This window comes from Malassezia sympodialis, genomic scaffold (genome assembly GCF_000349305.1).
Source record: "Malassezia sympodialis ATCC 42132 genomic scaffold, msy_sf_11, whole genome shotgun sequence".
In the NCBI taxonomy this organism is placed as follows: Eukaryota; Fungi; Basidiomycota; class Malasseziomycetes; order Malasseziales; family Malasseziaceae; genus Malassezia; species Malassezia sympodialis.
In genome coordinates this window covers 472769-500285 of record NW_017387809.1, presented here as the reverse complement: position 1 = coordinate 500285, position 27517 = coordinate 472769, and the positions used below count along the sequence as shown (strand labels likewise).

Here is a 27517-nt window from a genome sequence, read left to right as displayed (position 1 = left end):
ATCGAACGTACGTTGTAAAATAGAAAGCCATTAGAAAAGCAAGAGCAAGTGTAACGACTGCAATTTGAGGGAAAAATTTCGGAGGAATAGAAGGCTCCCACACAGGCCATTCAATGAACTCTCTCTATTCATATTAGCTCATGGATCTCTGTACATACCTGGACGCGGTCGTAGAGCTCTATCATTCCGCTCATGATGGTGAATGAAGGTGCTAGGATCTATTCGAACGTGGACGATTGCTCGGCCGATGATCTCCACAGGCGCAGACACTCACGAGCCAACGAAGGCGAGGCTGTCATTGTGTCCTCTTGCCTCAAACCCGACTAGCCTAATGTGGGCCATTTCGGCTGCCGTGAGGCAGGGATTTGTTCGCGTTGAGCGAGCAGGTGAGGCATTAGTAGGGCATGTCGGGCCGCTTTTTGTCACCATCTACGTGGTGCTAGTTGGAACGGGGATGTGGATTTTTTGTATGTTTTAAGTGTCGCATGCCACTAACGAGTAGTTGTGTGTATTTTCCCATCCCAGATGGTGATTCCTGAAGCGCTGCAGAATCTAGCACATACGAAATCACCCATTCATATCCTCTTGGCTCTCCCGGGTGCTCTTGGGACAAGTGTCATGCAAGAGCCAGCAAGCATGATGCAGTGCATTGCTTCGACAATCTGCTTTTTGTACATTGCTCTCATGATGATTTGGTCTTATTATATGGTTTGCACAATACCTCCTGGTACAGTTATGGATGGACTTTCAAAATCTCATCCGGAGAAGCGTTTGGGCCCAGGAAGCTCACTATGGTGGCGCTTGCACTACCAGCAGGTAGCGGCAGCGGCCAACCTGACTCCCTGTAATACGGGGAGCCCTTTCATGAAAGATTGCGGTGCTGTCGAAAACTTTCCGGCTACCATCGAACAGGATTTGACGGCTCGATATCGATTTTGCAAAAAATGCTTGCCAATTACGATGGAAACAGCCTTGGCGCTTCTTCCCCCGGATCTTCGCCTGCGTGAGAAGACTAACCGTCGGGAACACTTTTTGCGAGCTCGACAGGAGCGAGCTAAGCAAAACTCATATAATCACTCTGAAGATATTTCAGCCCCTCAAGGTCTCTTTGATAATATCGACGACGAAGGTCAAGCAGAGATCAGTGCATGGTTGGGACCAGAGGAAGCTCATCAAATTGTTCTTCCTCCCAAACCGGAGCGCTCGCATCATTGTCGTACCTGCAAGACATGTGTGTTAAAATATGATCATCATTGCCCTTGGATCAACCAATGCGTAGGCCTAGGGAATGAGCGCTATTTTATTTTGTTTATGCTTTGGTTTGGCCTTGGCACGATGATCTTCTCCTACATGGGCTGGGGTCTTGCGTACCAAGCGTTTCGTCACCCAAAGACCTGGTCCTCGATGCTCGTGCATCGCATTTTGTATTTGGCTATTTGGGCAAAGGCGCTTGTCATGGGCTTGGCCGTCATTGTGTTCGCGATGTGGCATTTGCGTATGATTGCCCGTGGAGAAACTTCGGTTGAAAACCAAGATAATGGTGCGTATATATATATACTGATCGAAGCCCACTATGCTCGCAGTGCAAAAAAACGGAACGAGGTAAATACGGGAGACTCACATCAGACCTTTGTCAATATGTATTCTCTGGGATGGCTTCGCAATTTTCAAGTCTTTTTCAATGTCGGGCCTGGGATGGCGCATAAATATTATACCCTGCTGCTTCCAGTAAAAATTGAGCCGTACTCTGATGGTTGGCATTGGGCCAAGCGTCAGGGTTTGAATGGCGTTCATGGCGGCGTTGCTCCCGAGGAAGAATTCACCGATGATGAGGGAGAACCAGCAGAGGCTTCCCCAGTTTCTTAGATATGCTATAGATCTGGAGAGAGTATTTACATAAATGTCGTTGACGAACAATGAAACAATTACAAACATATAAACCTAGGTGACAAGGTTCAGAACTCATTAAGTGGTGTTATATGAGACTTTCTCTGAATCTTCCACAGCTGATTGTGTGTCACTCTTACTCCGCGCAAAATCAACATGGATAATATCCTCCTCGTCCTTGGCGGTGGAAGGTTCCAATTCGTCAGAAGCAGCAAAGTCTCGTCCCTGTTTTGGCTCTAAACCAAAGATAATAATGACAAGAAGATAGGCTGCCACACAACCAAGAAGAATTGCACTGACTGTGGCAGAATCATCAATCATCTTCGAAGGATCATTAGGGTCCTGCGTCTTGATGTTACTTCCACCTGTGGACTCAATGGTGGCTGAAGCAGAACTTGCCATGTTACCAAGCTGGTAAGCAAGACCAGGAAATGTAGCACGGAAGTTGGGAGGAGAGAGTTCCGAAAGGTAGATTGGAACTACACCCCATGCTCCTTGGACACCAAACTGCACAAAAAAAGCGCCGGCGGCTAAGCCACTGAATGAGTTGGGTAGAATCCATGCAGGTACGACAGCACCGGCAAGGATAATGAAGCAAATCATGGCAATACGGCGACCGGTATATTGGGACACATAGCCAGCAAGGATACCACCAGCAATAGCACCCGCGTTTGAGATCATTGTTAGTGAGGATGCATCATCCGACGACCGACCCTTGACGTTCTCGATCATGGTGGGATAAAGGTCCTGGGAAGAGTGACTGAAGAAGTTGAAGCCAATCATCAAAAGAATACTAAAGATACATTCGGCCCAGTACTTTGCGAGCATATGCCCCACATCTTTGAAAAAGGCACGCAGAGGGTTTTTCGACGATGGCTTGAGTTTGCGGATGCGCCGTTGCTCTTGGTAGTTGGCACCTTCAGGAAGAATGGCACGGCAAATTCCCGCAGCAAAAGAAAGACCTGTACCTAAATAGAAAAGGTACTCCCAGGGTCTCGTGCCGTCCAAACGGGTGTGTTTGTTGACCCAACCTAGGTTCACACCCGCCGCAATCAGATAGCCCATAGCATACCCCTGTTGGAAAATGCCAGATATGAGTCCACGAGCAGCCGGATTCAGATCTTCCATGACAGTTGCGTTCGCTAAACCCCAAATACCACCCATGGCAATGCCGAAGACGCAACGGACCCCCAGGAATGAGCTGAGAGTCGTGCAGTAGGCAGTGCTCAGGGACAGTGCTCCCACAATAAATAAGTTCACGGCCAGTACCCACCGACGACCAAGTCGGTCGGAGATAACACCAAATGCCAAAGCGCCAAACGAACGCAAAATCAGAGTAAGCATGATGGCATATGTGATTTGGCTGTCTGTGTATTTGTCGTAGCCAACGTGAATATTGAATGTGTTACGGATGTTCTTCACGCTCATAGATACAGAGAAGAAATCGTAAGAATCCATAATCCAGGCAAAGATTCCAACGAATATGCGGATCCATTCCATTGTGGAAAGCATAGCAAAAATCTTAATAGGATTCAATGGAGCGCCCCCGCGCATGCGGATGCGCTCTTTCTCATCGGGCAAATGGAAGAGGCCATGCGTAGGGTCTCCGAGTTTCATGAGGGGCAAATTGACCTCGCAATACAAGGAATAGAGAAACTAGCATGAGCTTGCCTTTTATGCGATCTCTCCTCCCCAACGGCTTCTGAAAATAGAGATATCGTGTAGAAAAATATTCAAGGTCCGCCCTATGCTTATCCCTGGCTGGCTGTGGAATGCGGGGTAAATTTTGAGTTGCGAGCATTTTGGATGCAGTAACATAGATACAGCCACTCAGAGCGCAGGATTTAGGAGTGCTTGCTGCGGTCCCGTACCGTCCTAATGTGGGGATATTTAATTGCGAATAACCCACTCATTCATTGGCCACGTAGCACGGTGGTAGATGCCACGGGGTTGAGACATGCATCGCGCTAGAGCAGGTAGTTGCGTCACTGCAGTGGGGTGTTCCGTGGCGCAACGAGGGCAAACATCGAGGGGGAGCTGCTGACGGCCCCTGACGTCTATGATGTCCAGCCTCCACCGTGGAGGTGAGATCGACTACCATGGCTCATCGCCTTGCGTGGGACTATATCCTCAAATTTATAATCATAGGCGATGCATCTGTGGGGAAATCGTCTTTACTCGTGCGCCTGACGGAGAATCGCTTCCTGGTCGACTCAGAGACGACCATCGGCATTGAGTTCGGATCACAAATAGTTACGTTACCCGAGGGAGAGCGATTAAAATTGCAAATATGGGATACGGCAGGGAGCGAACAATTTCGGAGTGTAGGTCCCACTATATGACTGACAATCTAGATTACAAGGTCGTATTACAAAGGTGCAGCGGGCTGCCTGATCGTGTATGACGTAACGGAGCGTGAGACATTTGAGCATGTCCTGTTGTGGCTACGGGATGTGCAGGAGCAAGCCGATGAACATGCGATCATTGCCTTGGTCGGTAATATGGCCGATCTCCCAAGCATGGAGAGATCCGTATCGACTGAGGAAGGAGCTGCACTGGCGAAGGAGCATCGGTACGTTCATTCGGCACTCACGCCAGAATGTTGTTTTTCGAAACCAGCGCTAAGACAGGGCAGGTATGTCTCATGGGCTCACCAAAGAATGTGTCGGTCGTGTTTGAGTCGGTAGCTCAGTGTATTTTGGAGCAGCTCAAAGCGCATCGGCACGAAACTAGGCGTGATGAGCGCGTCGATCTCGTGGCCCCGGCATCCACGGAGTCATGCTGTAGGTAGTGTGGTATCTATGAAGCAATACTCTCGGGATCCGCCCTGGGAGGTTCGGCGCGCCAGTCGCCGCCACTGGGACCACGTCGCCAGTCGCGATCGTATGAGGGAGGCGCGGTCTCGCCGTGCTGGCGTGCCTCAGCCTCGATGCGCGCGAGGCGATCCTTCCAGCCAAGGCGGAGAAAATCGGCTTTAGCCATGCGTTCGCGCCGGCGCTCGCGGTTCTCCACGGCCAGTTGCTGGTACAGTGAGCGTACGAGCTCGGGCGTGGCGTATCGCAGGTGCATAAAGTTGCACTGGCCGCCGCGGTTGCACTCATTTGTCTCGTTCTGACGGCAGCAGGCTTCCCGGAAATCACTCACGGGAGAGAGTTCGGCGAACAGGGGACGCTGGTTGTACCAGCGTGTGTTGAGGCCCTCGACGGCGCGCTCTGCATCCTCTTCCGTCTCGTAGCGTGCGTAGACATTGCCGATCAAATGGTCGCCTACATTGTCACACACATGCATTTCGACAAGGTCCCCGTACTTGCTGAGACCCATGAAGAAATCAGTAAAGAACTCGTCAAATTCGCGCTGCAGTTCCTCGTCCGACAGGCGGCACTCGGCATCGAGGTGCCTGGGATTCTGGTATACGTTGGACAAAAGGATCGTGCGGGAACGTGTTGGCTCTACATGACGACGAGAACACCTGTCACCATGTCTGCATGCGCCAATCTTGAAATAGAAGGAGCAATTGACCTTGTCCTGCTCCGTGCCATACTCTCGCGAGGGCAGCATCGTAGTGCACGCGCAAGCCGTTGAGGACGGTGGCGACAACCACGTGGAACCACGTGACACGAATCGTCCAGCAGGCGTCGAGGCGATCGTAGGCGACGCACGCGCAGAGACACGGAGCTGACTCGTCTGGAGACGCGCCACTTCCCATGACGGTGAGCCACAGGAAGCCGCGGCCTTCGCAGTCGAACCAGGAGCGTTCGGGTACGCTGTGAGTACTTACAGGCAGCTGTGGCCGAGCCTGGCGTGCGATACCATTGCGACGTATGCGGCGCCGACATCACGCTGACGGTGCGCATCCGCTGTGCGGGAGGCTGCAAGGACTTTGATTTATGTGGCACCTGCTTTTGCACGGGCTCCGAGATCGGGCAGCACAAAGCGTGGCATGACTACCGTGTGATTGAGCAGCACTGCACGCCCATCTTTTGTCCTGACTGGGGCGTCGACGAGGAGCTTTTGCTCATTGACGGGTGCCAGATATACGGTGTCGGCAACTGGATGGATATTGCCGACCATATCGGCAACCGTGGGAAGGAGGAAGTCGAGCAGCACTTTATCGACGTGTACATCGAAGGCCGGAATGGCGTGCCTTCCGGTGACGAGCGTGCGCAGCGCGCCGTCGACGAATGGCGCGCTGCGCATCCACGCAGTCCGTCGTTCCAAGGCGAGGAGCGCCTGCCTGTCGTCGGCCCCGATCCCGACTTTACGACAGACAAGAGCGCCGACACGTTCCAGCGCGAGCGGCGCGAGCGCATCGAGCGCCTGCGGGCGGCGCAGGCGGCGTTTGTGGTGCCGAAGCCCGGTAAGCCGCTGGTTTCCGGCCCCACGACGCACAGTGAGCTGGCTGGTTTTATGCCCGGTCGCCTGGAGTTTGACCACGAGTATGAGCAGGACGCGGAGCAGCCGATCAAGGACATGGAGTTTGGGAAGGTGTACTCGTTTGGAGGCGATCGGCTTCCGACAGAGCTGGAGGCACTCGGCACGGGCGCGACGCAAGGCAAGCCGCGCATGGAGAGCAGCCAGCGCGGCGGTCCGAAGCACGTCGCCACACCGCCTGACGAGCCGGAGGACGAGACGTTTGCGGACGCGCTCGAGGGACAGCCGATGGCTGTTGACGAGGCGGCGCCGCCTGCGGAGAAGGAAGAGGCCAAGGCGGACGAGGCGACGGACGACCGCGCGCCCGACTGGGACGAGGACCCGGCCGACCTGGAGCTGAAGCTCGCTGTGCTGGACATTTACAACGACCACCTCGATCGGCGTGCCTCCAAAAAGCGGTTCCTGCTCGAGCGCAACATCATCGACTACCGCCGCCTCGTGGCGTCGGAGCGCCGCCGACCCAAGGAGGAGCGCGACCTGCTCGCTCGGATCAAGCACTTTGCGACGCTGCAGACCGCCGCGGACTTTGAAGAGCTCTTCCATAACCTGTGCTACGAGGAGGCACTGAAAAAGACGATCCGCCAGCTGCAGCAGTACCGGCGCATGGGCATCACGACGTTTGCCGAGGCCGCGCGCTACGACCGCGAGCTGGCGGAGCGCACCAAGCGGCAGCTAGAGGCCGCCGAGGGGCACCTGTCGCTGCATGCGGCGTCGTCCTCGGGCCGCTCGCGGCACCGCGAGCGCAGCCAATCCGTGGCGGACAAGGGCCCGGACGAGGAGTTTGCATTTGCGAGTGCGCCGTCGATCCAGCTGCTCACGCGGGACGAACAGCAGCTGTGCTCGGCGCTGCACATTCTACCGCAGCCCTTCCTCGTGCTAAAAGCGGCGCTGCTCACGTACAGCTATGCGCACCACCGGGCGCTCACGCTGCAGCACTGCGAGCAGCTATGTGCGATCGATCCGCGCAAGCTCGCGCATGTGTACGACTTTTTCCGTGACAAGGGCTACCTGCAGGCCGTCGGTGCAGCAGGGGCCGGCACGCCGAGCGCCGCGGCCAGCTGAGGGCCACCTGCTTGTATGATAGATGGGCTACGACGAGACGAACGCGTACGCATTCTCGAACAGGCGGAACCACGGGCTGCGGCCGCCCCACGCGAGGGCCGCGCGCTCGGGGGCCCAGCTGAGCGATGGCGTCGCGACGCAGCGCTCGGGGTGCGGCATGAGGATGAGCACGCGGCCGCTGGCGGCCGAGACGCCCGCGACATTGGCGGTCGAGCCGTTGGGGTTCAGGGGGTAGCGACCGTCGGCGTAGCGCAGAGCCACGCCGCCCTGCGCAGCAAGCTTCTCGGCAGCCTCGGGCGTGCGGAAGGCTGCGCGGCCCTCGGCGTGCGCGACGGCCACGGGCAGGCGGCTGTGGGTCATGCCGCGGAAGAAGATGCTGTTCGACTCGCCGATCTCGACCTCGGAGAAGCGCGCCTCGTAGCGGCCGCTCTCGTTCGGCGAGAAGCGCGGCCAGTGCTCGGCGCCCTCGATGAGGCCCGCGCGGCCGAGCGTGCTGAGCATCTGGCAGCCGTTGCACACGCCCAGCGCAAACGTCTTGTCGCGCGCAAAGAACTCAGTGAACTCGCGGCGCACGCCCTCGTGCAGCAGGACCGAGTGCGCCCAGCCACGGCCGGAGCCGAGCACGTCGCCGTACGAGAAGCCACCGCACGCAGCCACACCCACAAACGGCTGCAGCGACACTGCGCCGCTGAGCAGGTCCGACATGTGCACGTCCACCGTGCAGAAGCCAGCGCGCGAGAAGGCCCACGCCATCTCGACGTGGCCGTTCACACCCTGCTCGCGCAGGATCGCGACGCGCGGCTGCGCCGCGAGGGGGCGCTCGATCGTGCCCTCGTCGGGCAGCGCGGTGCTCGCGGGGTCGTAGGTCAGGTCGTAGCGCAGCGCCGTCGCGCCAGCCGGCTCGTCAATCAGCGCATACTCCTGGCGCGCACACTCGGGGTTGTCGCGAAGTGCCTGCATGTGGAAGCTCGTGAATGCCCACGCCTTCTGCAGCGCGGCGCGCGTCGACGCATAGAGCTCCGTGCCCTGCGCCACGATGCGCACCGCCTCGTCCGTGCGCACCGAGCCGACGACATGCACGGCGTCGGCAGGCACGCCGGCCGTGCTGAGCACCGAGTGCAGCGACGAGAGGTCCGACGCGCGCACCTGGAGCACCGCGCCGAGCTCCTCGTTGAACAGGGCGGCCACCGGCGTCGTGCGCACGAGGCGCGACACGTCCACGTCCACACCGACGCGGCCGGCAAACGCCATCTCGGCGATCGCGGTGAAGAGACCGCCGTCGGAGCGGTCATGGTACGCGTGCACGAGCGGCGCGGCGCGGCGCATGCCGGCGGCGAGCTGCTTGAGCATCGACATGGCGTTGAAGAACGACTTAAGGAGCGCCGCGTCTTCGACGTCCGGCGCCGCGTCGCCCAGCTGGCGGAACACCTGCGCGAGCGCCGAGCCGCCGAGGCGCTGCTGGCCGCGCGCGAGGTCGATGAGCACGAGCACGGACGGCGCATCGAGGCGCTTGAGCTCCGGCGTCCACGTCTGCGACACATCGACCACCGGCGCGAACGCCGTGAGGATCGGGCTGAGCGGCGCCGTGACCGTGCGGCGCTCGCCCTCGTCGGCGAGCCACGACATGCCCATCGACATCGAGTCCTTGCCGACGGGGATCGACAGGCCGAGCTTCGGGCACAGGTCGAGGCCAATCGCCTGCACGGCGTCGTACAGCGCGGCACCGTCGTGCTCGTAGCCCGCGGAGCACATCCAGTTGGCGCTCAGCTTGACGTGCTCGAGCGACTCGACGTACGCGGCCGCCAGGTTCGTCAGACTCTCCGCGACGGCCATGCGCGCGGCTGCGGCGCCACTGAGGAGCGAGAGCGGTGTGCGCTCGCCGCACGCCATCGCCTCGCCCGGCGCGCTATCGTCGAACGAGTACGAGGTGCGTGTGACGGCGACGTCGGCCACCGGCACCTGGTACGGCCCGACCATCTGGTCGCGCGCCACGAGGCCCGTGACGCTGCGGTCGCCGATCGTGATGAGGTACGACTTGGAGCCCACGCTGGGCAGGCGCAGCACACGCTCGATCGCCTCGCTGAGGCGCGCCGCGGCCGGCACGTCCGGCAGGTACGCCTGCAGCTGCGCGTCCAGCGGCGACACGCGGCGCACGGCGTGCGTCGCGCTGCGCTCCATCTTGGGGGGCTTGCCGAACAGTGTCGACATGGGCAGGTCGATGCACGTCTCGCTGCGCAGGCGGTCGGTGAGCACGAGGCGCGGCTCCGCCGTCGCGTAGCCGACGACGGCGATCGGGCAGCGCTCGCGCGCGGCGATCGCGCGGAACGCGTCGAGGTTGGCGGGGCGCACCGCGAGGACGTAGCGCTCCTGGCTCTCGTTGCACCAGATGGCGAGGGGGCTCAGTGACGTGTTGCCGAGCGGCACATCGCGCAGCTCGAAGCGCGCGCCGAGGCCGGCGTCGTGCACAATCTCGGGCAGCGCATTGCTCAAGCCGCCCGCGCCCACGTCGTGGATGCTCTCGATCGGGTTGACGGCCGCCGTGCAGCACGCGTCAATCACCTCCTGGCACCGGCGCTGCATCTCGGGGTTCTCGCGCGAGACACTCACAAAGTCGAGCGTCGAGCGCTCGGCGCCGCCGCCGGCGACCGACGAGCTCGTGCCGCCGCCGAGGCCGATCAGGTAGCCCGGGCCGCCCATCACCAGCAGCGCATCGCCCGGCTGGATCGTCCCTTTGAACGTGTACGGCGGGCGCACGTTGCCGAGACCGCCGGCCAGCATGATCGGCTTGTGGTAGCCGCGCAGCTCCAGCGCGCCCGTCTCCGTCGGCACCTTGTCGCACAGCGTGCGCCAGAAGCCCGCGAGCGCCGGCCGCCCAAACTCGTTGTTGAACGCGGCCGCCCCGATCGGCGCATCGAGCATGATCTCGAGCGAGCGCGCGACGTGCATCGGGTAGCCGACGTCCTCCTCCCACGGCATCGGCGCGCCGGGGAGGTGCAGGTTCGACGTCATGAACCCGGCGAGGCCCGCCTTGGGCTTGGAGCCGCGGCCGACCGCGCCCTCGTCGCGGATCTCACCGCCGGAGCCGGTGGCCGCGCCGGGGTACGGCGAGATGGCCGTCGGGTGGTTGTGCGTCTCGACCTTGGCGAGGATCGGCATTGCCTCGCGGCGGCCGACATAGACGTGCGCGAGCGCCGAGCCGTCGTCGAGCGCGAGCGCATCGGGCGCCGGCAGGAAGCGCACGCCGTCCGCGCCGTCCAGCACGGCCGCGTTGTCCGAGTACGCGCTGATCGTGTGCTGCGGCGTCGTCTTGTGCGTGTGCCGGATCATGCTGAAGAGCGACTGCGGCTGCACCGCGCCATCGATCGTCCATGTCGCATTGAAGATCTTGTGGCGGCAGTGCTCCGAGTTGACCTGCGCAAACATGAACAGCTCCACGTCCGTGGGGTTGCGGCGCAGCGGCGCCTCGTCGCCCTGCCCGCGCACAAACGCATCGACGAGGTAGTTGACCTCGTCCGGCGCGAGCGCAAGGCCAAACTCGGCGTTCGCCGCCTCCAGGCGGTCGTGCGCCGCCTGCCAGTCGGTGTCGCTCGAGGACGCGAGCAGCTCGATCGTGCGCAGCTCGCCTGGCTCGGACGTGCCAAACAGCGCGCGCGCGCGCGTCTGCGGCGTCTCGCGCGAGATGGTCTGCGTCATGCGGTCGTGCAAGAGGCCCTCGGCGCGGCCGAGCGCGGTGTCGCTCAGCGGCGCCGGCACGTCCAGCACGTACGCCACGCCGCGCTCCAGGCGCGCCACCGTGTCGTCCATGCCACAGATGTGCGAAATGTCCGTGGCCTTGCTCGACCACGGCGTCGTGTTGCCCGCACGCGGCAGGACGAAGAGGACGTCCTTGCCCGGCACCGACGCGCCACTGAGCGCCGCCTGCACGGCGTCGCAGGTGCCGTCGAGCGCCACATGGTCGCCATAGTCGAACAGCTCATCGAGGCGCGCGCGCGGCGCACTCGCGCCGTCGCGCAGCGCCGCACACGCGGCGTCCGACTGCGCGAGCACGAGATGCAGGAACACGCCGTCCACGCGCGTGACCTCGGGGACAGCGGCCTGCACCTGCTCGAGCAGCTGCTGCCGCTTGGCTTCGAGGGAAACCGACGGGCCAAGAAGAGTAAGGCACGGGACCGGCGTCGAGTCCATGACAGGAGGGCGAGGAAAAGCGCAGGGGCGACTGAAAAAAAGGCTCGCACGGCCAGCGACTCGGGGTCAGCTGACTCAGCACACCGTCATGGCGGACGACGACCGCATCGTGTTCCGCAAGCGGGCGCGGGGCGGCGCGCGCGACGTGCGCCGGCGCGAGCTGGACGCGGGCGCGGACGAGAGCAGCTCGGCGGTCGTTGATAAAAGGGCGCGGGTGGCGGAGAGCGACCGGCCGGCGGCGACGCGCGCGCCGGACCGCTTTGGCGAGCGCACCGTGCACGCCACCGAGCGCGCGAGTGGGTCGGCGCAGAACGCGAATGCGAATCAGGACGACGCGACGCGCGGTGCGCACGAATGGGACGTCGAGGATGAGCTGCGGCACTTCCGCGAGGCCGCGCCGGCGGACGGCACGTACCGCGGCCTCGCGAACTACGCGAAGTTCACCGAGACGCGTGACGACGGCTCGTCGGCCAAGTTCAAGGCCAAGGGGCCGATCAGGGCGCCAGCAAATGTGCGCACGGTGACCGTGGTCGACTACCAGCCGGACGTGTGCAAGGACTACAAGGAGACGGGGTACTGTGGGTTCGGCGACACATGCAAGTTCCTGCACGACCGCAGCGACTACCTCGCCGGCTGGCAGATGAACGCGGTGGGCGAGGCAGCGGACGCGCGCGCGGGCTCGTTTGGCGCAGATGTCGAGAGCGACGACGACGACGACATTCCGTTTGCGTGCCTGCTGTGCCGCCAGCCGTTCACGGATCCGATCGTGACCAAGTGCGGGCACTACTTCTGCGCGCAGTGCGCGATTACGCGCTTCGCCAAGACGCCAAAGTGCTTCGCGTGCGGCGCCAAGACGGAGGGCCTCTTCCAGTCGGCGACGCGCGTCCTCGAGCGCATGCGCCAGCGGCAGGCGAGCCGCGCCGAGGCACGCGCCGAGCACCGGCGCATGCACGGGATGGACGACAAGAACGAGCTTCTGGACGGCGTCGTGGTCGAGTAGCTAGCGCATGCGGTGCTTGTACGCGCCGGGCGTCTCGAGCTTCCGGCCCAGGCTCCACATGCCCAGGCGGCAGCGCCGCGCGTGTTCCTCGGCGCGCTCAAACGCCGCGCGGCCGGACGAGGCATGCAGGAGCCAGCGGCTGAGCCACCCCGCCGAGCCGTACGCAGCGCCTGCGCTGCGGTACACGGTCGCGAGGCCGCGGCGCACGAGCGCGAGCGACACGTTCGTGCGGCCCCACACGTACGGCCAGCGCCACACGTACGGGACGCCGACGAGCCGCTGGTACTGGTCGATGTGCGCCATGTCGAGCCACACGGTGCGGCCCTCGATGAGGCGCCGCAGCTCGGCGCGCGCCTCGTCCGCAAAGGGCTGGCCCTCGCGCCCAAAGTGCGCGGCCTCAGGGGCGTCGGCGCCCGCGAGGCGCACCGAGATGGTCTCGCGCCGCAGCTCGCTCGCCTGCGTCGGCACACGGTGCCACCACGAGCGCAGGAGCGGCAGGCCCGGCGTGTGGTACAGACGGAAGCCATCCGCGTCGCCCACGCTGCGTAAGTAGTAAGTACGTACCTGGTCACGCGGCCCACGAGCATGCGCCGCGAGCGCAGCACGGCGGGCGTAATGTACGCGGCGGACGGGATGCGCCGGAAAAAGCGCCACCACAGAAAGGCGCCGCCGCCGAGCGCCGCCGCACTCACCGCCGCAGCGCCCACGGGGTGCGACACGACGCGCACGAACGAGCGCACCGGCCACGGGAACGACTCGATCGGCGCGACCTCCACGACGGCATGCACCGGAAACGCACTCGCGTCCTCGCCGAGCTCGCTGCGCGCGACGGTGCGCAGCCAGTCGTCGCCCTGCCGCGAGCGCAGCTGCTCGATGCGCTCGCGGTACGCCTGGGTCGGCGGTGCCNGCCGGCACGGACAGCTCGCCGCCGCGCGACGCGCCGGCAGGGACCTGGTGCGAGAGGCGCTCGGCAAGGCGCCGGCGCTCCCAGAAGCTCGGCGCGGCGTCGTCGAGGACGACGGCGTGGCGCTCGAGCGCAAATTCGGCGAGGCACGCGACGCGCGCATCGGGCTCGGCGCGCAGCACGGGGTTGCCGGCGATCCACACGTGCGAGAGATGCGGCAGCGTCGCGAGGCGCCCGACCTCGCGCACGTCCGCCACGAGGTTGTCGCGCAGGTCCAGCTGCGCGAGGCGCGCGAGGCGCTCGACGCCACAGAGGCTGTCCACGCGGTTGCCACGCAAGTCGAGCGCGCGGATGTGGGGGAGCGTGTGGTAGATGCCGAGCACGCTATCGATCAGGTTGTCCGCGACGCTGAGCGACTGGAGATGCGGCGCCGAGTCGAGGGCGGGCGGCACGGCGTTGAGCAGGTTGTGGCTCACGTCGAGGTGCGCGAGCGCCGGTAGGGCGTCGAGGGCGTCGGACGAGAGGAACGTGAGCTCGTTGTGCGGCAGCGCGACGTGCCGGAGCGCGTGCCACGCCGCCGCAGGGAGCGAGTCACGGCGTGTGTCGCGGCGCACGAGGTCGACAAACACGTCGGCCATGTCCGGCACGCCGGTGTGCAGCGCGGTCAGGTGCGTCAGCTGCACGCACAGGCGGTCCCACCCGACGACGGCCGCCGGCGGGACGCCGTCGAGCGTGAGGTGCGTCAGCGACTTGAACGTGTGCAGCGGCGTGGCGTGTGCGCCGGGAAAGTCCGCGAGGCCCGGCGCGCCCGTGGCCGGCGTGAGGCGCAGGCGGCGGACGCGCATGCACTGCGTGTGCAGGTAGCGGAACACGCGGTCGTCGGGCGCGTCGCTCGGCCCCCACCACGTCGAGAGGCTGTGCAGTGTGTCCTGGATCGAGAACAGGCTGCGCGTCTCGTCGGCGGGGCGCGCGACGGGGCGCGGGGGCGCGACTTCGAGATCGAGCGGCCCGACGTCGCGCCCGAGGCCCTCGCAGCGCACGAGCAGGTAGTGCAGGTGCGACAGGTCGATCTGCAGCGTCGTGGTCGACGCGTCGCTGGCGAGCGCCGCCTCATGGCGGCGCACCCAGCGTGCGAGGTCGGCGAACCACGCCTCCATGCTGGTGGAGGACCGAGTAGGTCGGCCGGCGGCGTCGGGGGCAAGGGTCGCGGCGGGCTTTTTCTTCGCCTTGGTATGCTGCGGCGGCTTGGCGTGCTTCCTCGACGTGGCCTGATCCGAGCAACCGTACCGACCAACCGACGCTGGACGACCAAGATGACCGAGAACCAGGCTGATGCAGGTGCAGTGAACCTGCTTGCGGACCCTGTGACGGGCGAGATGGTGAGCAAGAGCGAGCTCAAGCGCCGCCAGAAGCAGCGGCAAAAGGACGCCGAGAAGGCGGCGAAGGCGGAGGCGGCGGGCGCGGCGCCCGCCAAGGCGGGCTCGGCGCTCGCGGCGGAGGAGACGCTCACGCCGAACCAGTACTACGAGATGCGCCGGCGCGCGATCCAGGCGCTGCGCGAGAGCCGGCAGCCGGACCCGTACCCCCACAAGTTCCACGTCTCGCTGAGCCTGACCGACTTTATTGCGCGCTTCCAGCGCCGCGTGGAGCCGGGCGCGCAGCTCGACGAGGTCGTGTCGGTGGCGGGCCGCCTGCACAACATGCGGGCGTCGGGCCAGAAGCTGCGCTTCTACGACCTGCACGGCGAGGGCGTCAAGATCCAGATCATGGCGCAGATGCAGGACCACCGCGAGGGCGACTTTTTCGCGGTGCACGACCTGCTGCGCCGTGGCGACGTGGTCGGCGTCAAGGGCGTGCCGGCGAAGACGAAGAAGGGCGAGCTGTCGATCGTGCCGCACGCGATCCAGCTGCTGGCGCCGAACCTCAAGATGCTGCCGAAGACGTCGGGCGGCGGCTTCACCGACCAGGAGCAGCGCTACCGCAAGCGCTACCTGGACCTGATCATGAACCCCCATGTGCGCGACGTGTTTGTGGCGCGCGCGCGCACGATCCAGTACGTGCGCCGCTACCTCGACTCGCTTGGCTTCCTCGAGGTCGAGACGCCGATGATGAACCAGATCGCCGGTGGCGCGAGTGCGAAGCCGTTCGTCACGCACCACAACGACCTCAAGATGGACCTGTTCATGCGCATTGCGCCGGAGCTGTACCTCAAGGAGCTCGTCGTCGGTGGCCTCGACCGTGTGTACGAGATCGGCCGCGTGTTCCGCAACGAGTCGATCGACCAGACGCACAACCCCGAGTTCACCACCTGTGAGTTCTACATGGCGTACGCGGACATGTACGACCTCATGGACATCACCGAGAGCATGATCTCGGGCCTCGTCAAGGCGGTCACCGGCGGCTACAAGGTGACGTACCACCCCGACGGCAAGGACGACCCGAGCGGGCGCACGATGGAGATCGACTTCTCCACGCCGTGGAAGCGCTTCGAGATGATCCCCGAGCTCGAGAAGCAGCTCAGCGTCAAGTTCCCCCCGGCCGACCAGCTGCACACCGAGGAGACGCGCGTGTGGCTCAGCGACCTGTGCGCGCAGCACAACGTCGAGTGCGGCGAGCCCCGCACGGCGAACCGCCTCATCGACAAGCTCGTCGGCGAGTTCATCGAGTCGCAGTGCGTCAACCCGTCGTTCATTATCGGCCACCCCCAGATCATGTCGCCGCTCGCCAAGCGCCACCGCGACATCCCCGGCCTGTGCGAGCGCTTCGAGGCGTTCGTCGCGACCAAGGAGATCGCCAACGCGTACACGGAGCTCAACGACCCGTGGGTGCAGCGCGAGAACTTCGAGGAGCAGGCGCGCCAGAAGGAGGCCGGCGACGACGAGGCGCAGGGCGTCGACCACGTCTTCCTCGACGCCCTCGAGCACGGTCTCCCGCCGACCGGCGGCTGGGGCCTCGGCATCGACCGCCTCGTCATGTTCCTCACCGACTCGCACACCATCAAGGAGGTGCTGGCGTTCCCGGCGAACAAGCCCGAGCAGTAGGTAGCCACGCCAGGTAGTCCCGCACATGCGCCAGCCGCGCCACGAGCGCCGCATCGGCACGCCCGCGCCCCTCGAGCCACTGCACCAGCGCAGCCACGTCGTCCGCCGACGTCGTCGCGCGCCACACGTCCTCCCCCGCGCACCGCACCACAAGCGCGTGCGACCAGTGCCCAGAGAAGGGCGCGTGCACGCCAGGCACCGCCGCGCCGAGCTCCCCAGGGTGCACGACCGGGAGCAGCTGCCAGTACTCGTGGCCCTGCGCGTCGCGGCCCAAGGGGCCCGAGCGCGGCGTCAGGCGCCGCACCTGCACGTGCTCCTGCACCGCCGCCGCGAGGCGCTGCGCCGCATGGGCGTCCGCCATGGCTTGTTTCTGCGTAAGAAGATGTGCGTACCTCCTGCTTCCACGCCGCGTACCGGGGCGACGCCATCGACGGCGCACGGCGCTGGCACGCACGCATCTCGGCCTCACACGCCGCGTCCGTCGACTGCGTCCGGTGCCGCGCCTTGCGCTCTTCGGCGCCAGCACGGTCCAGCACGGCCTGCACGAGCGCGTGCAGCGGCGACTCGAACGGCGCACTCTTGGTCGTCGTGATACTCAGCGCATCGCACAGCTGCACAAGGCACGCGACCTTGGCCTCGAGGTGCAGTGGCTCGGCATCGTCCGGCGTCGGCTCACGCGCCCGCCCCAGGGCCTGGCGCGCGCGCGCGCGCACCTCTTCCTCGTGCTGCCGCGCCGCCCGCTCGGACGCGCGGCGCGAGCGGCGCACCAGCACGCCGTCGTCCTCGTCCATAGCCTCGCTCTCGTTCAGCGCGGCCACCGCCGCCTCGAGGCGCGCCGTGCTTCGCGTGCGCCGCGGCCCTAGATCCACGGGCGCGTCGCGCGGTGGCGGCACGCTCCACGGCGCGATCCCCGCGTCCACCTCCTCGAGCTCGCACGGCGCGACGGGGTACTGCGCAGCGAGGGCCTGCGCCGCCGCCCACGACGCCGGCGCCGTCGCGCCATACTTGCGCAGCGCCTTGACCGTGTCGGCCGTGCGGCTCGTGGGCGTCCCATGCTCGAGCGTCGCGAGGTGCGCCAGAGGCACGATCAGGCGCACGAGGATGGCCGATACAATCGCATCATCCCATGCATGCACGGCATCCAGGCACCGTGGTGGGACAGAGAGTGCCTCGGCATCATCGAGGAAGGCCACATAGTCGTACAAATACAGGCGCGCGGCCACATTCGCGGGCGGCAGCGGTCCGTCGTACATGACGGGCAGCGTCGGCATCGATGCTGCCTGGCGCTTAAGGCGGATGCGCGGCACACGACCTCGCCCAGGCACCTCGCCCCTCGCGTCGCCGTCCTTCTCAAACGACACTGCGTGAGTCCCACATACGCACGCTGCGTCTGTTGCATGCCGGCAGAACCGAAGAGGCGCGACGCGTGACGATGTGGAGAGGGCGCGAACGCCGCGCCAGCCGCCACGACGGGCGCGGCACTCGCAATGGGCCGCTCGCGCCGCCGCCGCCCTGCGGTCGAGATGCGCGTGGTCGAGCGTGCGAATGTACCGTATCCAGTGCAGGACACAGAGTCAGGGCCGCCGTTCGCCTCGTCGGGCGCGCAGCAGAGTCACCCCGACACGCCGCTGCTGGGCATTGATCCCGGCGAGTATTCGATGCTGGGCGAGAATGCGCCGCTTGCGCGCTGGCTTGCGCGCATCGCGCGGGGACGCGGCGCGACGGTGTGCACGGCGGGCGCGCTGAGCCACGTCACAGAGGTGGGCACAGAGGCCACGCCGTCGTTCCAGTGCTGCCTGGACGCGCCGGACGGCTGTGCGGTGCCGCTCATGCTCCGCGGGCGCCATGCGATAGCGCTGCACCAGGCGCTTGGTCGGCATGCAGCGTCCACGCCGATCTACGTGTTCGTGTCTGGCTACGGCGCCGAGCTCCAGCGCCTCCCGAAGGACCCGCCGCGCGCCGGCGTCGTGTGGGCCGAGCAGTTCGCGCTCAAGGCGCTCGTCGAGACGGCCGACGCGGGCCCTCTCACACTGTGGTTCGAGAGCGATCGCACGCGGCCCGCTACGGTCGTGGTTCAGCCGGCCGATGCGCCGAAGCCCACGCTCTGCAGTGACGCGTGGTTCGGCTCGTGTGCGGACGCCGACGAGGCGCCCCCGGCGCCGGCAGACACGCGTCCCACGACGGCGTCCCCCGAGCGCACGCATCCGCCCACCGAGTGCGACCAGCTGACCTATACCCCTCTCCACGAGATCCACGCGGGCCAGCTCGCGAATGTCATGGGCGTGCTCGTTGAGCCGCCGACCGTGCGCGGCACCGACAAGGGCGCGGACGCCATGGTGCGCGTGTACCTTCGCGCACCGACGCAGCCGGGCGCGCCGGGCACGGTCGTGCCCGCGAACCTGTTTGCGCGCCAGCTCGATCAGCTCCCGCACCACGCGCGCGCGGGCGACGCGATCCTGCTCCGCCACATTCAGTGCAAAGAGTTCCTGGGGCGTGTCGTCTGTGTGGGCCCCGCGTTCCGGCCCTACTCGTGGGCCCTCTGCTCACATGGCACCTTCACGCAGCTCCCAGGCACGCACATCGGTCCCGAAGAGGCCGCGGCGCTGACGCAGCTGACGCAGTCCAGCGAGCCGCGCGCGCCTGCGCCCCTCCCGACCATTGCCGAGCTGCGGGCGGGCACGACGGCCGACCTCGTCGTGGAGCTCGTCGCGGTGCACCTCGGTCGGCACGTGCCGGATCTGTATGTCACGGACTACTCGTGCAACGAGGCGCTGCAGCAGAACGACGAGCACCTGCAGCGCCGCTTTGGACGCGACGAGGCGAGCTGCCGCGGGCGCGTCTTCCATGTGGGCCTGTGGGGGGAGCAAGGCGCACTGGCGCTGCGCTTGCATGCCGGCCAGTTTGTGCGCCTCGGGCGGGTCCATGTACGTGCACATACGTGGCAAGGCCTGCTCGGCGCGATGGGCAGTCAGAGTCGCCAGAGCGACACCATTACGATCCTTGACGAGCGTGATGCGCTGCTTGCGCCCCTCCTGCAGCGCCGGCGCTCATGGATGACGCAGCGCGCGGCGCAGAAACGCAGCGCGTCACCCGTAGCTGCGCCGCCCCCCGCGCGCATGCGCACCGCGTCGCCGAGCGCGCATGCTGCGCCGGAGAGTGACGAGCCCGGCGCACTGCCGCCCGCCTCGCTGTTTCCCGTCGCTGCGATGGAACCGGTGCAGGCGCCACGGTACGCCTTGGACTCCGATGACAGTGCGTAGCATCTGCTAAGGTCCAGTGATATCCGTGCGAGACATGCTCGATGGCGAACTCCCCAGCGAGGCCGACGTGGCCGGCTGCGTGCTCCGCCTCGCGCCAGACACCGACTGGCGCCGCACGTGGTGCCGACGCTGCGACGTCCTGTATGTGCCCACGACTTACGCCAGCCTTCCCCGTGAACACCGATTCTGCGTGCAGTGTGCCGACGAGGACGGCAAGCACCTGTGCCCGGAGCTGGCCTTCTCTCTCGACATATGCGACCCGCGCGATGCGCCGCGCACGCAGCGCGGCGCGCAGCATGTCCCGGCGCTCACGGTCTCCGTGCGTGGTGCAGCAGCCGAGCCGCTGCTGCGCTGCTCGGCACACGCGTACCTGCACAGCAGCGCACAGCGCGCGAGGGCGCACCAGGTGGCCCTGGCACTGACCGCGGCGCCCGCCGCGCATGTCCTCCACATGCGTGTGCGCTGGGCGTGTGGCGCTTATGTCCTCGTGGCGTCTCGGAGATAAGGCTTGCTTTCCGGCGTGCATGTGGCGACCCGTTGCACGGACCTTTTTGGCGGCCCGACCTCCCCGCCCGATCTTCGTTGCCACCATGTCGACAAAACTTCCCGGCTCGAGCCCGCACCAGGCCAGCGCTGACGGCCGCTTTCACCGGCAAGACTCTGCGTTCCGCGATGTGATCCAAAAGGGAGGACGATTCCAGCCGGAGTTGGGCCGGTACCACCTGATTGTCGCGGAGGCGTGCCCGTGGGCGCACCGCGTCCTGCTTGTGCGCAAGCTCAAGAAGATGGACACGGTGCCGGACCTGCTGCCCGTGACCGTCGTCGACTCGTTCCTGGGTCCTGAGGGCTGGTGCGTCGGCTCGCGCGAAGTGGAGCGCCCGTTCGTCAAGGGCTCGGGCAACCGCATCCCGGGCCACGAGAACAAGATGTTCCTGCGCGAGTTCTACCTGGATGCCGACCCGTCGTACCAGAAGCGCCCGACGGTGCCGGTCATTTGGGACAACAAGCTCAACACGATCGTGAACAACGAGTCGTCTGAGATCATCCGCTTCATTGACACGGCGTTCGATGAGTTCTTGCCGGGCGATGTGCGTGGCATTACGTACTATCCGGAGGATCTGCGTGCGCAGATCGACGAGTTCCACTCGTGGGTGTACCCGAACATCAACAATGGCGTGTACCGCGCGGGCTTTGCGACGACCCCCGAGGCGTACGAGGAGGCCGTCGTGCCCCTCTTCGAGGCGCTCGAGCGTGCGGACAAGCTCATCGGCGACAAGAAGTACTTCTTTGGCGACCGCCTTACCGAGGCGGACATCCGCCTCTACACCACGATTGTGCGCTTTGACCCGGTGTACCATGGCCACTTCAAGTGCAACATCCAGCAGATCCGCGGCGGGCGCTACCCGCACCTGCACCGCTGGCTGCGCACGCTCTACTGGACGGTGCCGGGCTTCAAGGAGACGACCAACTTTGAGTCGATCAAGGCGCACTACTACAGCAGCCACATCCAGATCAACCCCACGAGCATCGTGCCGCTCGGTCCGATCCCACCGATCGAGCCGCTCGACAATTAGGCAATATAGTGACGAAACTGCGCGATCATCGCTGCCGCCGAGCACGCTGCGTGAGTCGGCGGTACATACTGGACACAACGATCGGACTGATCGATCCGGGCGCGAGCGCCAGCGTGCCGAAGCACAGCATCTCCGACACAAAGTGCACCTGCGCAATCACAAACGTGCCGAGACACAGCATGTATGCACTGCGTTAGCACACGAAACGTACCCGCGCTCGTGCATGTGGTACGCAGCGTACAGCCGCACCATGGCCGACGTCAGGTTCCAGATGCCAAACAGGCGCGCGGCCAGCGACGAGGCCTCCTTCTCGCCTGCCTTCGACGCATACACACGGCGGCTAAACGCAGGGTTCACAAGGTTCTGCAGTCCATTCAACGTAGCGATAGCACCGACCAGCAGGAGCCACTGGGCCAGCGGCGTGGCAGGGATCCATGCGCCCAGGTTCATCATGATGGGTGGAGAAATGGGGCCATTTCCCGCGTCGTCGCCCTGCTTCCACCCACCGCCATGGAGGCGGCGCAAGGAGCTAACCCTGCCTATGTGCCTGCCCCGATCCGCGAGCCTGAGGGGCTCGTCCCTTTCCACCTGAACGGCACCCAGGACGTGCTGACGCTCTTCGGCCTCATGCCCCTGTACGACTCGGCCGTGCGACCGTACCTTCGACCGGAGCTAGGCCCTGATGCGACCGAGGCGGACAAGGCGGCCGCGCAGACCAAGCGCGCCACGATGCCCAGGACATTCATGCACTATGTTGAGGGGCTCCCCGGCAAAGTGCGCCCACCAAAGCGCACGGGCTCGGCGCGGCACGCGCCGCCCAAGGACCTGGAGAAGATGCTCATGAAGCCGGAATATACCTACACGCCCATCGTGCCTTTTGACCAGGACACGCTCGCGTCTGCCTTCACCGTCTCGCCTTCTACAGAGCCGATCCCTGGCGTGGATCTCTCGCTACTGGAGGCCGACGAGCACGAGACACCTGCCGTCAAGAAAAACAAGCTGGGGCAGGCGGACCGGCCGGACGCGCCAAAGAAGCGTGTCGTGCTCATCAGCCGGAAGAAGCGTTTGTAGCTTGTACACTATCATGAAAATACCTTGGAGCGACTCAGCTCGCCCTCGTGGCCCTTGTACGTGTCGCGCTTGCGGCGCAGGTTCTCGGCCTGCAGCACCTTGGACTTGTACGCCTGGCCCTTCTCGCGGCGCATGGCCTGGCGCACGGCGTTCGGCGAAATGTACTCGGGGTTATCGAACAGCGTCGGGCCACCGAAGCTGCCCTCGAAGACGCGGATAGGCGTCATGACCATACGCGGACCGATCTCCACGAGCGTCGGGTCCTGCGACGCCGACTTGGGGTCCAGGCCCTTGGCCTCCGCAGCCGCCACCGCGCCAGGGTCCTTCTCGATGATCTGGTAGTTGCGGAACCAGATTTTGTTGTCTAGGATGCTGAATGTCAGGACATGGTCGATGAACGGCTTGGCACGGCGCGCGGTGCGTGGCACTGCGAAAATCTGCGTGAGCATCTCCTTGAGCAGGCGCCAGTGCGGCGCCGATTCAAAGCCCTGGTCAAAGCTCAGGATGTGGCGCGAGCCCTTGAGGCAGTTGCCCGTCATTTTGAGCTCGTCCATCGTGTGAATGTTCTGCACTTGCAGCTTCGCCGACGGCCCATTCGGGGTTTTGGACATCCACAAGTACAGGTCCTCGTGGCGCCGTGCCTCGAAGTACAGGCAGTTCTGTCTGTCAGCGTCGACAACACACATTACAGTTGTTGAGCTCCGCCAGCTCATTCAGCACGGACATATCCGACTTGCTGTCCAGCTTGGAGTCTACATGTTAGGCACGGCACGTACCTTTCTTCGAGTGCGGAAGCAGGGCCTCGACGTCATTCACCAGGTGCCGCATGCGCGTCGTCACGCCCCGCGAAGGGAGCACGAGGACCCGCTGTTTGTTGCGCCGAACCTTGGATTCTGCACCATCCGCCGCATCTTCCAGCCCGCGTTTCTTGTTCGCAGGCGCCTCGCGCTTCAGCGCCGCATGGTACACGGTCGACATGCTGGCGAGACAGGCAGGACGCTCAGCGCCGACATTTTTTTGGCGTCCACGTGACGCGGCGCCCGACCCCGAGCGGGCGCCTCGTACGCCATGCCCGGCGCCTGTTGAGAGGATGTCTAGCTAGTTGGTAGATGCGTAGAGAAAATGGCCCAAGGCTCGCGACCTTGTCGGTGGGGCGGGGCTGGTCAGCCGCCGCCTGGGGGGCCGCCGGGCCGGTCGTGGAGGTTGTCTCCATTGTACCATGGCCGGTGGCGCAGCGAATTGGTTGCGGGCCCTCACGGGCGGCTCTGTGATTATTGGCGTAGGCTACCTGCTGCTCAAGAGTAGGTGATATATGTGCTGACGCAAGCTGCTACGCCGAACGAGCAGGAGCTCTATGATGTGCGTACGCGCGCCTGACATACAGAGTCTGTCCCCTGACTTGCGCCGCAAAGTGGATGCACAACGACGTGCGCACGTCGATGCCGCGCGCGCTGCTGAGGTGAAGCAGGAGCAGGAGCTTGTACGTGTGTCCTACTCACGCAGCTTGCGGCACAGCAGGACACGGCCAAGGCACGCTGGATCCAGTGACCTGCGGACACGCACATTCTATAGAGGCGCCATGCGCTATACATAGAGTGAGGCGATATATTTTGGATTCGCGACTGCGAGGGGCATCAATGGCAGATACAGACATGGATCCGGACACCGGGCGAGACACGGGTCGCTGGATCCAGGTGCGAGACGCACACTTTTACGAACGGGGCTTCTCCTTCTTCTCCTTGAAGAGGGCCGCAAGACCGACACCCGACACCTTCACAACCTTGAAACGCACACCGGGAATATCACCCTTGGCCTTACCCTTACGACCGAAACCCTCGATGAGAACCTCGTCGTTCTCGTCGACAAAGTTCAGACAACCGTCGAAGGGCACGAAGGCCGACACCTTCTTACCGTTCTTGATGAGCTGGACACGCACACACTTGCGGATAGCCGAGTTGGGCTGCTTGGCCTCAACACCGATCTTCTCAAGAACGATACCCTTGGCCTGCGACGAGCCACCGGTAGGCGAGGTCTTGTAGAAGTTGCCCAGAGCACGCTTCTTGAAGTGGGCATCGCTCCACTTGTTGTCGCGGCGGGTGGTGACCTGCTTGCGCGCTGTATAGAGACCCCTAGGCTTACCCATACTTGGTACCTGTGGTGTGAGCTGTGTGCGTGGGCACGTACCTGTGCTTTGGTTGAGGAGAGCGGCGGGCGGCGGCGGCGCTCTTTTCCGCGAGCTCGCGAAACACGTGACCCAAAACTATATGTCACACGTGACTCAACTGCGAAACCGGCCTGGCCTGCGAAGGCTTCCTCCTCTCAACGCATCGTCCTACGTCGTCATGCCTAAGATCTACAAGCCCGGTAAGGTTGCGTACGTATCATTTCTGTCGAGTCAGGGCTCACACATGACAGCGTTGTTCTCCAGGGTCGGCACGCTGGTAAGAAGGTAGGTTTTGCGCAGCACCGCTCGCTCGGTGCCACATGGTCGGGACAGGCTAACAGTCAGGTCGTCGTGATCAAGCAGCACGACGAGGGCAACAAGGAGCACGGCTTCCCCTTCGTGATTGCCGCCGGTATTGAGCGCTACCCGCTCAAGGTGACGAAGTCGATGGGCGCGAAGAAGCTCGCTCGCCGCAGCAAGATCAAGCCCTTCATCAAGGTATGTGAGGTTTGCTAACGCCAGGTCATCAACTACAACCACCTCTTCCCTACTCGTTACGCTCTGGAGCTCGAGGGTCTGAAGGGCACTGTCTCGGCGGACACGTTCAAGGAGGTGTCGCAGCGTGAGGAGGCCAAGAAGGCGATCAAGAAGCTCTTTGAGGAGCGCTACCAGAGCGGCAAGAACCGGTGGTTCTTCACTCCCCTGCGCGTACGTTTTATTACTTACCCGTTAGTTCTAAGTGCATACGATCCTCGCTGTATGAGGCACAGATAGCTATCCGCGTCGTGCGCACATGCAGCTCAAAAATAGCATACCGACGATGCCACTGTTTTATAGGCGGGTGCTACGATGGGGGTGCCAGAGATGGAGCCACGTGGGAGTCAGTCGATTTCCACCATGTCGGTGCACCAGGCTACCTGCACCGCGCCTGTGAATATTGCCGTGGTCAAGTACTGGGGCAAGCGCGACACGAAGCTCATCCTGCCCACGAATGACAGCCTGAGTGTCACGCTCGACCAGGACCACCTGCGCACCGTCACGACGGCACGCGCGGACGAGTCGTTCGGCACCGTCGGCGCGGGTTCGTGCCAGGACCGCCTGTGGCTCAACGGCCACGAGGAGACGATCCAGCCGGGCGGCCGCCTCGATGCGTGCCTCCATGAGCTCCGCCGTCTGCGGGCCGAGCGCGAGAAGGCGGACCCGTCGCTCCCCCCGCTCTCCCGCTGGGCCCTGCGCCTGTGCTCGGAGAACAACTTCCCGACCGCCGCGGGCCTCGCGTCCTCGGCGTCGGGCTTTGCGGCGCTGGCAGTGACTGTGGCCGAACTGTACGGCCTCAGCGAAACGCTCTCGCGCTCCGAGCTCTCCAAGATCGCGCGTCGCGGCAGTGGCTCGGCGTGCCGCTCCGTGTTTGGTGGCTTTGTCGCATGGGACATGGGGCAGCAGGACAACGGCGACGACTCGCTGGCCGTGTGCGTCGCTGAGCGCGAGCACTGGCCTGACCTGCACGTCCTGATCTGCGTCGTGAACGACGCCAAGAAAGGCACGTCGTCCACGAGCGGCATGCAGCGCACTGTCGAGACATCGCCCCTCCTGCAGCACCGCATCCAGCAGGTGGTGCCGGAGCGCATGCGCCGCATGCGCGAGGCGATCCAGCAGCGCGACTTTGGCGCATTCACCGACCTGACGACCGCCGACTCCAACAACTTCCACGCATGCTGCCTCGATACAGCGCCGCCGATCTTTTACATGAACGACACATCGCGTGCGATTGTGCAGGTCATCGAGGAGCTGAATCGTGCGCGCAAGGACGCAGGCGATGACCCGATCGCCGCGTACACGTTCGACGCTGGCCCCAACGCCGTCCTCTACGTGCGCGAGAAGGACATGCCGACCGTCCTTGGCGTCATGCACCACTACTTCCCCGACGCCAGCTTTGACGATCCCTTCCAGCTCCACGTGAGCTCGTCGACCCTGCCGGCCCTGCCGCCCAGCTTCCGCGAGGACGCCGTACCGGTGCACCCCAGCGGCAGCGTGCGCCGCCTCATCCACACGCGCGTCGGCGACGGACCTCGCGTGCTGGAGCGTGGGTGTGGCGCTCACTCGCTGCTCAACGAGCAGGGCCTGCCTCTTCGTAGCTAGCTATGGCGGAAGCAGCTTGTACTGCACCAGTACCTGCTCAATCGCGTCGCGCAGCGCATCATTGTCGATGCCGCGCGTGCGTGCGCAGCGCGGCGCGTCTGCCGACGCCGGCCCATATGCCTCGCGCTCCGTCGCATGCACAAGGGGGTGCCCTGCCGCATACTGCACCCACGGACCGCGCCACAGCTCGCGCAGCACGCCGCGCAGCGTCATGCCATTGGTGCCGGGAATCGGGCTCGTGCCTGCGAGACCGGCCAGGGGCCCCTTGTCCGAGCGCGTGGGCGGTGGATCGGTCACGAGCACGAGCGTGTACATGGTCGGCGTCTGCATGTGTGTGAGGGTATAAGTCGATGTGGAAAAGTTGTGGAACGTCTCGTCCAGGCCGCCCAGCTTGCGCACCATGTGGCGCAGCGAGTAGACCACACCATAGATGAGCTTGGCTTCCTGGTCCAGCGGGAGGAGGCGCGCGTCCGCCGGCTGACTCGCGTCCGACTGCACGGAGCGGCTCACGCCATCGAGCGCCTCGCCGCGCGCGCGCACCAGCGCCTCAGTGGCCGGCTTGTCTGTGTCGACCTGCGCGCCGCCCACGCGCTGCAATGTCGAGGAGATGGACGATGTAAACGACGACGCGGCACTGGACGGCCCCTGCTGGTGCAGGTGCGACCAGTCCTGGTAGTAGATCGCCTCGCAGTGGCGATCAAAGATCCAGAACGAGTACGCCTGCGGTCAGCGGGCCCTACGCACCCGGAGCGCCATGGTCGCACGGCGTGGGGCTTGTCGCGAACCTCACGTGATATGA

General features: G+C 64.3%; 17 protein-coding genes and 1 pseudogene across 18 annotated transcripts; 10 read left to right on the top strand and 8 right to left on the bottom strand.

The window, feature by feature from the left end:
- Nucleotides 1-331: 331 nt before the first annotated feature.
- Nucleotides 332-1866, top strand: MSY001_2548 (uncharacterized protein; the record flags this gene model as incomplete). Its single annotated transcript, XM_018884410.1, has 2 exons — nt 332-442; nt 526-1866. 2 exons carry the CDS (start codon nt 332-334, stop codon nt 1864-1866), a joined length of 1452 nt encoding a protein of 483 aa, XP_018741072.1.
- Nucleotides 1867-1955: 89 nt separating this feature from the next.
- MSY001_2547 (uncharacterized protein) lies at nt 1956-3504 on the bottom strand (the record flags this gene model as incomplete). Its single annotated transcript, XM_018884408.1, has 2 exons — nt 1956-2006; nt 2044-3504. The coding sequence occupies 2 exons, from the start codon at nt 3502-3504 to the stop codon at nt 1956-1958; spliced, it is 1512 nt and encodes a 503-aa protein (XP_018741071.1).
- Nucleotides 3505-3986: 482 nt separating this feature from the next.
- MSY001_2546 (uncharacterized protein) lies at nt 3987-4574 on the top strand (the record flags this gene model as incomplete). The annotated part of the gene is made up of 2 exons (XM_018884407.1): nt 3987-4211; nt 4242-4574. The coding sequence occupies 2 exons, from the start codon at nt 3987-3989 to the stop codon at nt 4572-4574; spliced, it is 558 nt and encodes a 185-aa protein (XP_018741070.1).
- Nucleotides 4575-4686: 112 nt separating this feature from the next.
- MSY001_2545 (uncharacterized protein) lies at nt 4687-5445 on the bottom strand (the record flags this gene model as incomplete). The annotated part of the gene is made up of 1 exon (XM_018884406.1): nt 4687-5445. One exon carries the CDS (start codon nt 5443-5445, stop codon nt 4687-4689), a length of 759 nt encoding a protein of 252 aa, XP_018741069.1.
- A 146-nt stretch (nt 5446-5591) lies between these two features.
- MSY001_2544 (uncharacterized protein) lies at nt 5592-7380 on the top strand (the record flags this gene model as incomplete). Its single annotated transcript, XM_018884405.1, has 2 exons — nt 5592-5597; nt 5668-7380. The coding sequence occupies 2 exons, from the start codon at nt 5592-5594 to the stop codon at nt 7378-7380; spliced, it is 1719 nt and encodes a 572-aa protein (XP_018741068.1).
- A 27-nt stretch (nt 7381-7407) lies between these two features.
- On the bottom strand, nt 7408-11565 carry MSY001_2543 (uncharacterized protein; the record flags this gene model as incomplete). Its single annotated transcript, XM_018884404.1, has 1 exon — nt 7408-11565. The coding sequence occupies one exon, from the start codon at nt 11563-11565 to the stop codon at nt 7408-7410; it is 4158 nt and encodes a 1385-aa protein (XP_018741067.1).
- Nucleotides 11566-11653: 88 nt separating this feature from the next.
- Nucleotides 11654-12565, top strand: MSY001_2542 (uncharacterized protein; the record flags this gene model as incomplete). Its single annotated transcript, XM_018884403.1, has 1 exon — nt 11654-12565. One exon carries the CDS (start codon nt 11654-11656, stop codon nt 12563-12565), a length of 912 nt encoding a protein of 303 aa, XP_018741066.1.
- Nucleotides 12566-14626, bottom strand: MSY001_2541 (annotated as a pseudogene). The gene is given in 3 exon segments: nt 12566-13129; nt 13138-13455; nt 13481-14626. Coding segments are annotated over 3 exon segments (2028 nt in total).
- A 156-nt stretch (nt 14627-14782) lies between these two features.
- Nucleotides 14783-16510, top strand: MSY001_2540 (uncharacterized protein; the record flags this gene model as incomplete). The annotated part of the gene is made up of 1 exon (XM_018884402.1): nt 14783-16510. One exon carries the CDS (start codon nt 14783-14785, stop codon nt 16508-16510), a length of 1728 nt encoding a protein of 575 aa, XP_018741065.1.
- A 1487-nt stretch (nt 16511-17997) lies between these two features.
- MSY001_2539 (uncharacterized protein) lies at nt 17998-20275 on the top strand (the record flags this gene model as incomplete). The annotated part of the gene is made up of 2 exons (XM_018884401.1): nt 17998-19739; nt 19828-20275. The coding sequence occupies 2 exons, from the start codon at nt 17998-18000 to the stop codon at nt 20273-20275; spliced, it is 2190 nt and encodes a 729-aa protein (XP_018741064.1).
- An 85-nt stretch (nt 20276-20360) lies between these two features.
- MSY001_2538 (uncharacterized protein) lies at nt 20361-21344 on the top strand (the record flags this gene model as incomplete). Its single annotated transcript, XM_018884400.1, has 1 exon — nt 20361-21344. The coding sequence occupies one exon, from the start codon at nt 20361-20363 to the stop codon at nt 21342-21344; it is 984 nt and encodes a 327-aa protein (XP_018741063.1).
- A 25-nt stretch (nt 21345-21369) lies between these two features.
- MSY001_2537 (uncharacterized protein) lies at nt 21370-21797 on the bottom strand (the record flags this gene model as incomplete). The annotated part of the gene is made up of 2 exons (XM_018884399.1): nt 21370-21532; nt 21556-21797. The coding sequence occupies 2 exons, from the start codon at nt 21795-21797 to the stop codon at nt 21370-21372; spliced, it is 405 nt and encodes a 134-aa protein (XP_018741062.1).
- A 629-nt stretch (nt 21798-22426) lies between these two features.
- On the bottom strand, nt 22427-23393 carry MSY001_2536 (uncharacterized protein; the record flags this gene model as incomplete). The annotated part of the gene is made up of 3 exons (XM_018884397.1): nt 22427-23074; nt 23100-23167; nt 23192-23393. 3 exons carry the CDS (start codon nt 23391-23393, stop codon nt 22427-22429), a joined length of 918 nt encoding a protein of 305 aa, XP_018741061.1.
- A 241-nt stretch (nt 23394-23634) lies between these two features.
- On the top strand, nt 23635-23963 carry MSY001_2535 (uncharacterized protein; the record flags this gene model as incomplete). Its single annotated transcript, XM_018884396.1, has 4 exons — nt 23635-23716; nt 23743-23774; nt 23800-23895; nt 23919-23963. The coding sequence occupies 4 exons, from the start codon at nt 23635-23637 to the stop codon at nt 23961-23963; spliced, it is 255 nt and encodes an 84-aa protein (XP_018741060.1).
- A 163-nt stretch (nt 23964-24126) lies between these two features.
- MSY001_2534 (uncharacterized protein) lies at nt 24127-24558 on the bottom strand (the record flags this gene model as incomplete). Its single annotated transcript, XM_018884395.1, has 1 exon — nt 24127-24558. The coding sequence occupies one exon, from the start codon at nt 24556-24558 to the stop codon at nt 24127-24129; it is 432 nt and encodes a 143-aa protein (XP_018741059.1).
- Nucleotides 24559-24757: 199 nt separating this feature from the next.
- MSY001_2533 (uncharacterized protein) lies at nt 24758-25353 on the top strand (the record flags this gene model as incomplete). The annotated part of the gene is made up of 3 exons (XM_018884394.1): nt 24758-24789; nt 24831-25077; nt 25102-25353. 3 exons carry the CDS (start codon nt 24758-24760, stop codon nt 25351-25353), a joined length of 531 nt encoding a protein of 176 aa, XP_018741058.1.
- Nucleotides 25354-25476: 123 nt separating this feature from the next.
- Nucleotides 25477-26718, top strand: MSY001_2532 (uncharacterized protein; the record flags this gene model as incomplete). Its single annotated transcript, XM_018884393.1, is given in 2 exon segments — nt 25477-25904; nt 25917-26718. 2 exon segments carry the CDS (start codon nt 25477-25479, stop codon nt 26716-26718), a joined length of 1230 nt encoding a protein of 409 aa, XP_018741057.1.
- Nucleotides 26719-27474, bottom strand: MSY001_2531 (uncharacterized protein; the record flags this gene model as incomplete). Its single annotated transcript, XM_018884392.1, has 2 exons — nt 26719-27438; nt 27463-27474. The coding sequence occupies 2 exons, from the start codon at nt 27472-27474 to the stop codon at nt 26719-26721; spliced, it is 732 nt and encodes a 243-aa protein (XP_018741056.1).
- Nucleotides 27475-27517: the final 43 nt, after the last annotated feature.